We start from the raw sequence: 12,779 nt of genomic DNA, 5'->3' as shown, positions 1-12,779 counted from the left end.
ACTTGAGGACTACAGTCTTTCTAACCCTTAAGGACCAGGCACTTTTTTTCCACTCAGACCACTGCAGCTTTCACGGTTTATTGCTCGCTCATACAACCTACCACCTAAATGAATTTTGGCTCCTTTTCTTGTCACTAATAAAGCTTTCTTTTGGTGCTATTTGATTGCTCCTGCGATTTTTACTTTTTATTATATTCATCAAAAAAGACATGAATTTTGGCAAAAAAATGATTTTTTTAACTTTCTGTGCTGACAATTTTCAAATAAAGTAAAATTTCTGTATACATGCAGCGCGAAAAATGTGGACAAACATGTTTTTGATAAAAAAAAACCCATTCAGTGTATATTTATTGGTTTGGGTAAAAGTTATAGCGTTTACAAACTATGGTGCAAAAAGTGAATTTTCCCATTTTCAAACACCTCTGACTTTTCTGACCCCCTGTCATGTTTCATGAGGGGCTAGAATTCCAGGATAGTATAAATACCCCCCAAATGACCCCATTTTGGAAAGAAGACATCCCAAAGTATTCACTGAGAGGCATAGTGAGTTCATAGAAGATATTATTTTTTGTCACAAGTAAGCGGAAAATGACACTTTGTGACAAAAAAAAGAAAAAAAAAAAGAATCCATTTCTTCTAACTTGCGACAAAAAAAAATGAAATCTGCCACGGACTCACCATGCCCCTCTCTGAATACCTTGAAGTGTCTACTTTCCAAAATGGGGTCATTTGTGGGGTGTGTTTACTGTCCTCGCATTTTGGGGGGTGCTAATTTGTAAGCACCCCTGTAAAGCCTAAAAGTGCTCATTGGACTTTGGGCCCCTTAGCGCAGTTAGGCTGCAAAAAAGTGCCACACATGTGGTATTGCCGTACTCAAGAGAAGTAGTAGAATGTGTTTTGGGGTGTATTTTTACACATACCCATGCTGGGTGGGAGAAATCTCTCTGTAAATGACAATTTTTTCATTTTTTTTACACACAATTGTCCATTTACAGAGTTATTTCTCCCACCCAGCATGGGTATGTGTAAAAATACACCCCAAAACACATTGTACTATTTCTCCCGAGTACGGCGATACCACATGTGTGGCACTTTTTTGCACCCTAACTGCGCTAAAGGGCCCAAAGTCCAATGAGTACCTTTAGGATTTCACAAGTCATTTTGCGGAATTTGATTTCCAGACTACTCCTCACGGTTTAGGGCCCCTAAAATGCCAGGGCAGTATAGGAACCCCACAAATGACCCCATTTTAGAAAGAAGACACCCCAAGGTATTCCGTTAGGAGTATGGTGAGTTCATAGAAGATTTTATTTTTTGTCAAAAGTTAGCGGAAAATTGATTTTTATTGTTTTTTTCACAAAGTGTCATTTTCCACTAACTTGTGACAAAAAATAAAATCTTCTATGAACTCACCATACTCCTAACGGAATACCTTGAGGTGTCTTCTTTCTAAAATGGGGTCATTTGTGGGGTTCCTATACTGCCCTGGCATTTTAGGGGCCCTAAACCGTGAGGAGTAGTCTGGAAATCAAATTCCGCAAAATGACCTGTGAAATCCTAAAGGTACTCATTGGACTTTGGGCCCTTTAGCGCAGTTAGGGTGCAAAAAAGTGCCACACATGTGGTATCGCCGTACTCGGGAGAAGTAGTACAATGTGTTTTGGGGTGTATTTTTACACATACCCATGCTGGGTGGGAGAAATAACTCTGTAAATGGACAATTGTGTGTAAAAAAATCAAAAGATTGTCATTTACAGAGGTATTTCTCCCACCCAGCATGGGTATGTGTAAAAATACACCCCAAAACACATTGTACTACTTCTCCCGAGTATGGCAATACCACATGTGTGGCACTTTTTTGCACCCTAACTGCGCTAAAGGGCCCAAAGTCCAATGAGTACCTTTAGGATTTCACAGGTCATTTTGCGAAATTTGATTTCCAGACTATTCCTCACGGTTTAGGGCCCCTAAAATGCCAGTTCAGTATAGGAACCCCACAAATGACCCCATTTTAGAAAGAAGACACCCCAAGGTATTCCGTTTGGAGTATGGTGAGTTCATAGAAGATTTTATTTTTTGTCACAAGTTAGTGGAAAATGACACTTTGTGAAAAAAACAATAAAAATCAATTTTCCGCTAACTTTTGACAAAAAATAAAATCTTCTATGAACTCACCATACTCCTAACGGAATACCTTTGGGTGTCTTCTTTCTAGAATGGGGTCATTTGTGGGGTTACTATACTGCCCTGGCATTTTAGGGGCCCTAAACCGTGAGGAGTAGTCTTGAAACCAAATGTCGCAAAATGACCTGTGAAATCCTAAAGGTACTCATTGGACTTTGGGCCCCTTAGCGTACTTAGGGTGTAAAAAAGTGCCACACATGTGGTACCGCCGTACTCAGGAGAAGTAGTATAATGTGTTTTGGGGTGTATTTTTACACATACCCATGCTAAGTGGGAGAAATATCTCTGTAAATGACAATTGTTTGATTTGTTTTACACACAATTGACCATTTACATAGAAATTTCTCCCACCCAGCATGGGTATGTGTAAAAATACACCCAAAAACACATTATACTACTTTTCCTGAGTACGGCGGTACCACATGTGTGACACTTTTTTGCAGCCTAGGTGCGCTAAGGGGCCCAACGTCCTATTCACGGGTCATTTTGAGGCATTTGTTTTCTAGACTACTCCTCGCGGTTTAGGGCCCCTAAAATGCCAGGGCAGTATAGGAACCCCACAAGTGACCCCATTTTAGAAAGAAGACACCCCAAGGTATTCCGTTAGGTGTATGGCGAGTTCATAGAAGATTTTATTTTTTGTCACAAGTTAGCGGAAAATGACACTTTGTGAAAAAAAACCAATAAAAAATCAATTTCCGCTAACTTTTGACAAAAAATAAAATCTTCTATGAACTCGTCATACACCTAACAGAATACCTTGGGGTGTCTTTTTTTCTAAAATGGGGTCACTTGTGGGGTTCCTATACCGCCCTGGCATTTTACGGGCCCAAAACCGTGAGTAGTCTGGAAACCAAATGTCTCAAAATGACTGTTCAGGGGTATAAGCATCTGCAAATTTTGATGACAGGTGGTCTATGAGGGGGCGAATTTTGTGGAACCGGTCATAAGCAGGGTGGCCTTTTAGATGACAGGTTGTATTGGGCCTGATCTGATGGATAGGAGTGCTAGGGGGGTGACAGGAGGTGATTGATGGGTGTCTCAGGGGGTGGTTAGAGGGGAAAATAGATGCAATCAATGCACTGGGGAGGTGATCGGAAGGGGGTCTGAGGGGGATCTGAGGGTTTGGCCGAGTGATCAGGAGCCCACACGGGGCAAATTAGGGCCTGATCTGATGGGTAGGTGTGCTAGGGGGTGACAGGAGGTGATTGATGGGTGTCTCAAGGTGTGATTAGAGGGGGGAATAGATGCAAGCAATGCACTGGCGAGGTGATCAGGGCTGGGGTCTGAGGGCATTCTGAGGGTGTGGGCGGGTGATTGAGTGCCCTAGGGGCAGATAGGGGTCTAATCTGATAGGTAGCAGTGACAGGGGGTGATTGATGGGTAATTAGTGGGTGTTTAGGGTAGAGAACAGATGTGAACACTGCACTTGGGAGGTGATCGGACGTCGGATCTGCGGGCGATCTATTGGTGTGGGTGGGTGTTCAGTTTGCCCGCAAGGGGCAGGTTAGGGTCTGATTGATGGGTGGCAGTGACAGGGGGTGATTGATGGGTGGCAGTGACAGGGGGTGATTGATGGGTGATTGACAGGTGATTGACAGGTGATCAGTGGGTTATTACAGGGAAGGACAGATGTAAATAATGCCCTGGCGAATTGATAAGGGGGGGTCTGAGGGCAATCTGAGCGTGTAGGCGGGTGATTGGGTGCCCGCAAGGGGCAGATTAGGGTCTGATCTGATGGGTAACAGTGACAGGTGGTGATAGGGGGTGATTGATGGGTGATTGATGGGTAATTAGTGAGTGTTTAGAGGAGAGAATAGATGGAAACACTGCGCTTGGGTGGTGATCTGATGTCGGATCTGCGGGCGATCTAATGGTGTGGGTGGGAGATCAGATTGCCCGCAAGGGGCAGGTTAGGGGCTGATTGATGGGTGGCAGTGACAGGGGGTGATTGATGGGTGATAGGTGATTGGCAGGTGATTGACAGGTGATCAGTGGGTTATTACAGGGAAGAACAGATGTAATTAATGCACTGGCCAATTGATAAGGGGGGGTCAGAGGGCAATCTGAGCGTGTTGGCGGGTGATTGGGTGCCCGCAAGGGGCAGATTAGGGTCTGATCTGATAGGTAAAAGTGACAGGTGGTGATAGGGGGTGATTGATGGGTGATTGATGGGTAATTAGTGGGTGTTTAGAGGAGAGAATAGATGTAAACAATGGATTTGGGAGGTGATCTGATGTCGGATCTGCGGGCGATCTATTGGTGTGGGTGGGTGATCAGTTTGCCCGCAAGGGGCAGGTTAGGGGCTGATTGTTGGGTGGCAGTGACAGGGGGTGATTGATGGGTGATAGGTGATTGGCAGGTGATTGACAGGTGATCAGTGGGTTATTACATGGAAGGACAGATGTAATTAATGCACTGGGGAATTGATAAGGGGGGGGGGGGTCTGAGGGCAATCTGAGCGTGTGGGCGGGTGATTGGGTGCCCGCAAGGGGCAGCTTAGGGTCTGATCTGATAGGTAACAGTGACAGGTGGTGATAGGGGGTGATTGATGGGTGATTGATGGGTAATTAGTGGGTGTTTAGAGAAGATAACAGATGTAAACAATACATTTGGGAGGTAATCTGACGGCGGGTTTGCGGGCGATCTAATGGTGTGGGTGGGAGATCAGATTGCCCGCAAGGGGCAGGTTAGGGGCTGATTGATGGGTGGCAGTGACAGGGGGTGATTGATGGGTGATAGGTGATTGGCAGGTGATTGACAGGTGATCAGTGGGTTATTACAGGGAAGAACAGATGTAATTAATGCACTGGCGAATTGATAAGGGGGGGTCAGAGGGCAATCTGAGCGTGTTGGCGGGTGATTGGGTGCCCGCAAGGGGCAGATTAGGGTCTCATCTGATAGGTAAAAGTGACAGGTGGTGATAGGGGGTGATTGATGGGTGATTGATGGGTAATTAGTGGGTGTTTAGAGGAGAGAATAGATGTAAACAATGGATTTGGGAGGTGATCTGATGTCGGATCTGCGGGCGATCTATTGGTGTGGGTGGGTGATCAGATTGCCCGCAAGGGGCAGGTTAGGGGCTGATTGTTGGGTGGCAGTGACAGGGGGTGATTGATGGGTGATTGATGGGTGATTGACGGGTGATTGACAGGTTATCAGGGAAGATAGATGCATACAGTACACAGGGGGGGGGGGGGTCTGGGGGGGGGTCTGGGGAGAATCTGAGGGGTGGGGGGGTGATCAGGAGGGGGCAGGGGGCAGGGGGGGATATAAAAAAAAAAATAGCGTTGACAGATAGTGACAGGGAGTGATTGATGGGTTATTAGGGGGGTGATTGGGTGCAAACAGGGGTCTGGGGGGTGGGCAGGGGGGGGTCTGAGGGGTGCTGTGGGCGATCAGTGGGCGGGGGGGGGCAGATCAGTGTGTTTGGGTGCAGACTAGGGTGGCTGCAGCCTGCCCTGGTGGTCCCTCGGACACTGGGACCACCAGGGCAGGAGGCAGCCTGTATAATACACTTTGTATACATTACAAAGTGTATTATACACTTTGTATGCGGCGATCGCGGGGTTAACATCCCGCCGGCGCTTCCGTACGGCCGGCGGGATGTTACGGCGGGTGGGCGGAGCCAGTTGCCGGGGGAAGCGCGCGTCATCAATGACGCGATCGCTCCCCCGGCATGCCTAAAGGACGCGCCGCCTGAAGGCGTATTGCGGTCCTTTAGGCGTCCACTTTGCCGCCGCCCATGGGCTGTGGGCGGTCGGCAAGTGGTTAAAGTGTACCAGAGCTGAGTGAATATGAAAAATCGATACATGCCCAGGGCTTCCTCCAGCCCCATAAACATGCATGAGTGCCTCGCCGCGGTCTGCCGCTGAGCCGTGATCAGCCCCAGTAACAGACTCGGTTGCGTCAGTCGTGACCTTCTGCGCATGCGCATGAGATCCCCACATGCTCAGAAGACCACGACTGATGCGGCTGAGCCAGTTATCCGGGCTGATCATGGCTGAACGGCAGACCGCGGGAGGGCGGGGAGGGACTCTTATGTGCTCATGGGGCTGAAGGAAGCCCCGGTATGTATCAATTTTTCATATTCACTCAGCTCTGGTTTACTTTAAGGTGAGGTTTATCAATTAATGGAAGGCAATTTAATACAATCCATCCAGGGCTGTTTCATCACTTGGGAGAGGAGTCCCCTAGTGAACTAACCCGGGTTATTGATGCTATAGGTTCTTGTTTATCATAGCTGCAAATATCATGGAACTAAAAGGTATGTCTTTTCTGTAGCAATGGTCAATGAGATCTTAATAATTCTGGCTTGTATGCAAATTGAATGCAAATCGTATACAGATTTAAATTAAGCCAATCAAGTGCTCTTCCTTCTGACTTTGATTGGCCTAATTCAAAGCTTCACACAGTTTTCATGACATTTGTTTGAAATCTGAAATTGTTGGCCTCTAATTGACCGTTTCTGCTTGTCTGTATTTGGGGATTACCTGATAAGGACTAGGGATGATCAACCAGATGCAAATATTTCCAAATTCATGCAGATTTGTGTATATTTTTATGCAAATATATGCAGGTTGAAAATGGATCAATCAAGTCTCACCCAGGCTTAAATGGCTTTCAAGTTGAATATATTTGCATACAAAAAAATTACATAATCCTGCATGAACTCGGAAATGTTTGCATCTCATGGTTCATCCTTAGCAAGGTGACAGCTGGATTCCAGAACACAAATGTTATCTGCCTGATAATCTGATATGATATAATAATATGTCTGCTAATAGTGCCTATTATAATATTATCTGATAATATATAAAAAGGTAAGGCAGAGAAAACCTCCATGAGAAAATACACAAATGTTGGAACCATAATGTAATACTGAAATATTAACCATCCAAGGTTGTTTTGTTGACGATATGTAACTTTGCCTCTATGCCCCGTAACCATTGTGACTTTATTGTGTGCAACTTTTTGTTTTTTTAGTTCCAGAGAATGAAGTTCCTATAGATACAAACCTGATAGAGTTTGATACAAAGTAAGCTGGGTGTGCCTTATTGTTGTCACTACCTGATATGTACTAACTGGATCGCCTCATCTTAACTTATCTACCAGCCACTGCATCTCCATTTTTTTTTTTAATTTTAATTAAACCTGACATTTCAATTACACTGACCCTCCAAACCTCAAAAATAAAGATCCTAAACTCACCTGACAATTTATTTTAAAGTGTGTAGAACAAAAAATAAGAAATGTTAATGTTTTTTTTTCTTGTAAGCTATAATTTTTTATCTGTGAAAGCTGTGGGAAACAGTTATAGTGGGTAAAACGGTTTTCCTTTTTTTACGGTATTCTTAATTATTTACATATTTCTTTTTGAAAAATGTTATACAAATTCTAATTAGACGAAAATCTTTTTTTTTTTCACTCCGGCCGGCATTTTTGAAGCGTACGAGAGGAATCGGCGTGGGAGACTTGGCCGCAGGATACAGCCGGTATATGGCGGATCCTGCTGCTGCACAAGTTCCCGGCTGTGTTAAATACTATTCCCCGTCCAGGCCGCCATGGATGGTGGGGAATGATATAATTTGGCTCTCAGAAATTGCTGGAGGACGAATTACAGTGCTTTAAAAGTAACTTCAGCTTCGTCTTCTGATGGCGCCAAAGTTACTCCCTATGCGCTGCTTTAGTTGTAATTCCTATTACGGCCTATGGTGGCGCCGGCTGTGCCCAAGTCTCCTGCGCTGAATTCACCGTGTTCCTATTTGAAAGTCTTGTTCTTTATTGACAGACTAAAAAATATACCTTTATGCCAGTTATTAAAATAACCTCCCTGCAACTCTTTACCATGTTTCAATGAACAGTGTAGAGAGGAACTACTGGCGTGCCTCTTTTTTTTAAATAAATTTAATTTTATCTAACGAACAAGCAAGATCTTAAAAGTAGACAACAAAAACATCTCAGATACTTTCTTTATAAATAGGCAAATGTTTTCTTCAGCAAAAGTTTTTCATTTTTACTTTAACTTAAATTTGAGGATTTTTTAAAAAAATTAAAAAATGGTGTCCTCCTATAAATACAGGTACTGTTTATTTATATATACAATTGACCTGTTATTTGGCTCCCTCCAAAGTAGAGATTTTTTAAATACATAAAAAATATGTATCTATACTATATTGGAACAAAAGTATTTTTATCTTCTTTTCTCCAAAAACCAAAAACATTATTTTATGTTGCTCACCTAAATTTTAAATTGTGTAATGTACATGTCAGGTTTGATCAAAATAAAAAAAAATATAGCAAAACATTTTTTAGAAATTGTGAAGGTAAGATGGAATACCCCGGCTGACCGATGATGATCCCTCTCAAGGGAAGTGCATGTCTGAATCTAACGCATGTGTGCTCTAACCATTCTGTTTCTTCTGCATGGCTTCCGCTCTGCTCTGCATGCTCATAGACAAAGGAAAAACAACGTAAGATCTGTGTTTTTTAATTTTTATTTCTACTTCTCTGTTTAAATGCTACTTCATCCTCTCCTCCTTATTTTCTGTTTTGTTTTTGAGCGTGTGTGTGCTACTTTTTCTTATGGAAGAGCTTATGTTTGCATCCTGTCTTCGGTGGAACAATGGTGGCATACATATATCTTCTGTGCTGTTATCTTTCAAAGTCGCCTGACCACCTAACCACCGACCTAAACCTGCCAAGGTTTCTAAGCCCTGATCACATTCTTTATTCTGTAAAATCTATATTCTTACTTAAAGCAACATACAGACACATGGTTGTTGTTGGGCGATACAATGGTTTGTGATTGTTTCAGCTGACAGGTTGGCAGCAGTCAGCGACAGTTCGTGAATGATTGACATGGACAAGCTGTTTGATAGAGAAGGGAGATAGAGAAGATATAAAAGGACAAAGCAAGTGGCCAAAGATATTTGGCTGCTTTCTTGTCAATCCACATTAAGTTGGGTGCAGAAGAGGGGAAGGGGGGGGGGGGTTCTGTACAGAAACTGTTGCAAGTTTAATGCCTGTACATGAATTACACTAACCATACCAAGTTCCTCAACACTCACCTTACCGGAGAGCCCAAGTCTGGCACCTATGCTAGTACTGTTCCTTACAAATATCCAAGCCTAGCTTTAAATTTAACAACTTAAAATATTAAGCAATCACATGAACTATTGTTATCCATAACTTAACCTGTTACTGTCACCTCCCTTTACCGATGCCTAACCCTAAGATGTCCCTTTAATGATGCCTAACTGTAAAACCTCCCTCTACCAATGCCTGATCCTAAGACCTCCCTCTACCAATGCCTGATCCTAAGACCTCCCTCTACCTATGTCTGACCCTAAGACCTCCCTCTACCTATGCCTGACCCTAAGACCTCTCTCTACCTATGCCTAACCCTAAGACCTCCCTCTAACAATGCCTGACCCTAAGACCTCCCTCTACCTATGCCTGACCCTAAGACCTCCCTCTACCGGCTATGTCTGACCCTAAGACCTCCCTCTACCTATGCCTGACCCTAAGACCTCTCTCTACCTATGCCTGACCCTAAGACCTCCCTCTACCTATGCCTGACCCTAAGACCTCCCTCTACCTATGCCTAACGCTTAATCCCTCCCCGTGCCTTAAACTTACCCCCCTCCTAACCTTAAAAAGGAGCTGTCAGCCATACTATCTCAGAAAGAAAACATATATAAGTAGATAAATACGGTTTTTATAGGTTCCATTGGCAGCTCTTCCCAGATACAAGCTGCACCTGAATTGACTACCTGCAGAAATGTGCCGATCCTGAAATACAAGCTAATTTACGCACTTTGCATTTTAAACAGATACAGTGAAGAAGAGTTTTAGCTTCCAGAAACAGTATGTGCACATCATGTTTTTTGCTGGACTCTTCCACGACATTGACGTACCCTTACAGAAGAGACCTTACACCAGTCTATCAATTCAAAACATAATCTTACATTGTTCTGCTAGTCATATTTTCTTTTCTTTGTTCCAAACAACAGCACACCATTGACAGCACTTCTAGGCTGCAAACGAAATGAAAATAAACAGAGGCATGCAGACCCCCCCCCCCCCCCCCCCCCTCCCAGAGCTAAATTACATACCTTGAATGCAAATCATATGCACATTATATACTAGTCCCTATTCTAAAAAAAATAGAATATAAACTGAAACACATGGATGCAGCTAGCCATAAGATTACTTGCAATTTGTATAGGTTCCATTGGCAGCGCTTCCCCTTTACAAGCTGCTCCTGAATTGACTTCCTGCATAAATGTGCAGGTCTCGAAATACGAGCTAAATAACATGTATTGTGCTGTCCACATTTTGATTTTAGTAATTTTTCTATGGTAAAAAAATGAGAAAATCCTTCTTAGGGGTTTTCCATTTTGTCTGTGTCTATCTTGAAGCTAATCCTGACATCATTTCCTCCCATACTCTGCCTGTGCATCATTGCCGGTCCCCCTCCTAGTCTTTAGACACTCTCACCCAAATCTGCAGTAGAAAGTGCATTGAGAAATATTGGCCAATCAGAGAGGAACAAAGGTGCGGGAGGGAAAAAACAGGAAGGAAAGAGGCTTCAGCCAATCAGGCTGCATTAGTTAAGTCTGAGGGGAAAGAAAAGAAGAAGAAAAAAAACAGTATGCCCTGCAACTTTCTTTATGTGGCAGATGTACCAAAATAAGAGCCAGGGAAACTGGGGAATGATGTTTTATGGAGAAGAAAAATAAGAGAGATTTTTAACTGTTGAATTGCCTGGTTAGCATCTTTATTACTTGTTTATCAGTAAAAAAAAAAAAGAATTGTTTTATTTTATTTTATGCCCAACAGTTACTCTTTAACCTTCCCTTTCCCCAAAGCCGTGATTTGCGGCAAAGAAGGTAAATTTAGGCGCCTACAGGTGCCCGATAAAATTGCAGCACCAAGGCATGCTAATATACAAATCCATGTCTGTTATGCAATGCTGCAATTTGCATATCTGCATGCCTCGGAGCCCACAATTTTATCGGGCACCTCTGGGCACCCAAATTTACTTTTTTTGCCACAATTTGCGGCCATTACAAAAGCAGTGATTTGTGCCAAAGAGGGTAAACTTAGGGCATCGAGGCATGCCGATATGCAATTTTTTTTCTACTTTTATATAATGCTGCAATTTGCATATTGACATGCCTCGGCGTCTGTGATTTAATCGGGTGCCAAAATTTACCTTCTATGCCACAAATTGCTCCCATTATAAGAAGCTGCAATTTGTGCCAAAGAAGGTCAATTTCTGTGGCAAAAAGGGTAAATGTTGGTGCTTGGAGGCACCCAATAGCAGGTACAGAATCCTGCCGATGCTGTACGCCCAAATTACCATTCTTTGCGGCAAATCCTGGCTTTTATAATAGGCACTTATGGAGGTGTCATTTTTTGTGTAAGGGCTCCTACACCCTTTCTTCCTGTTTCACAGAAACTCCAGCTCCACAAGTAAATCCCACAATGGCCCATATCCTATTATCTTTTTCTCCTGAAAATGTGTAATTTTTTTGTAATTGTAAATTTGAAATTTTCAAACCTTATCATCCATAAAATATTTTTTTTTATCTCTAATCAAGCTAGAATACTTAAAATAACCTTAATACTACTTTTTACCTAGTTTTTATAACTTTTTCAGTTGTTAAATGCTAAAATGTTAGATGAGATTAAAAAATGGTCAAGACAAGAAGTAGTTAAAGTCAAATGAACTTCATACCTTTGTGCTTATGCCCTGTGAATTGCTTCAAAAAATGCTTTTTTTGTTTGTTTTTGTTTATTTTATTAGATAATTGACTAACTTTGATTTGTTTTATTGACCCAGCGACGACGACATTGTTTTCGAAGACTTTGCCCGTCAAAGACTAAAAGGAATGAAGGACGATAAGGAAGAAGAAGAAGAAGGAACAAACTCTCCTCCGATGACCGACAGATAAACTGCCACCGGGTTTGACCTTTCTCGACCGTGTAAAACTCGTGGACTGGGTTCTGTTTTTTTTTCCTGGGAGCCCATGGATAACACCAATGTTGGCAGCCCTTATAATCTTACTGCTGTGCCATAATTGTCACTCCGCGTCTTGCTACCTTTCTTCAGTTTCGGCTACACTATCTTTAACACGAAAAAAAAATGTGAGATTGAAAGCGTACAATCATGGTTCGTGCATCAAATTACTGTACGTCAAGGAGTTCTTGTAGCACTTTTGTATTAATCAAGTCTTTTACGCATTTTGTATAATGATGGTCGTATCATACAAGTATTTGTTACATGAAAATGGAAAAAAAAAACCAAGAAATTAATTCTATAAAATTATCAGTTTCAGAACTCAAAAGCAACACATATTTTATAAACAAAAACAATCAAAAAGGATGCTTTGTTGTTATTGTTTTACAATGCCTTTGTAAAGTTAGAAAGAGATGAGGAGGCACTTAATGATGTTTCGAGGTTTACTCAATTGAAATCGAAGAATGCAGGTTTTCAGACGACCATAAAATTCAAAAATATGTCTACCTTCAGTAGCTGATGTGTTTGTTTGGCATTACAAGTTTTTTGTTTTTTTTAGATGTACACT

General features: G+C 42.5%; 1 protein-coding gene across 3 annotated transcripts in view; it reads left to right on the top strand.

Moving 5' to 3' along the window:
• LOC137545390 (beta-arrestin-1) overlaps nt 1-12,364 on the top strand; it is a 294,468-nt gene extending 282,104 nt beyond the window's left edge. For all 3 annotated transcript variants that reach the window (XM_068266565.1, XM_068266563.1, XM_068266564.1), the window contains 2 exons: nt 7,171-7,222; nt 12,035-12,364. In XM_068266565.1, the coding sequence (XP_068122666.1) occupies nt 7,171-7,222; nt 12,035-12,146 (164 nt within the window). In that variant the 3' untranslated portion in view covers nt 12,147-12,364. The remainder of the gene's footprint in view (nt 1-7,170; nt 7,223-12,034) is intronic.
• The last annotated feature ends 415 nt before the right edge of the window (nt 12,365-12,779 follow it).

The sequence above is a fragment of the Hyperolius riggenbachi genome, chromosome 2 (genome assembly GCF_040937935.1).
Source record: "Hyperolius riggenbachi isolate aHypRig1 chromosome 2, aHypRig1.pri, whole genome shotgun sequence".
NCBI lineage: Eukaryota > Metazoa > Chordata > Amphibia > Anura > Hyperoliidae > Hyperolius > Hyperolius riggenbachi.
The sequence above is the reverse complement of the archived record's forward strand: the minus strand, read 5'-3'. Positions and strand labels throughout refer to the sequence as shown.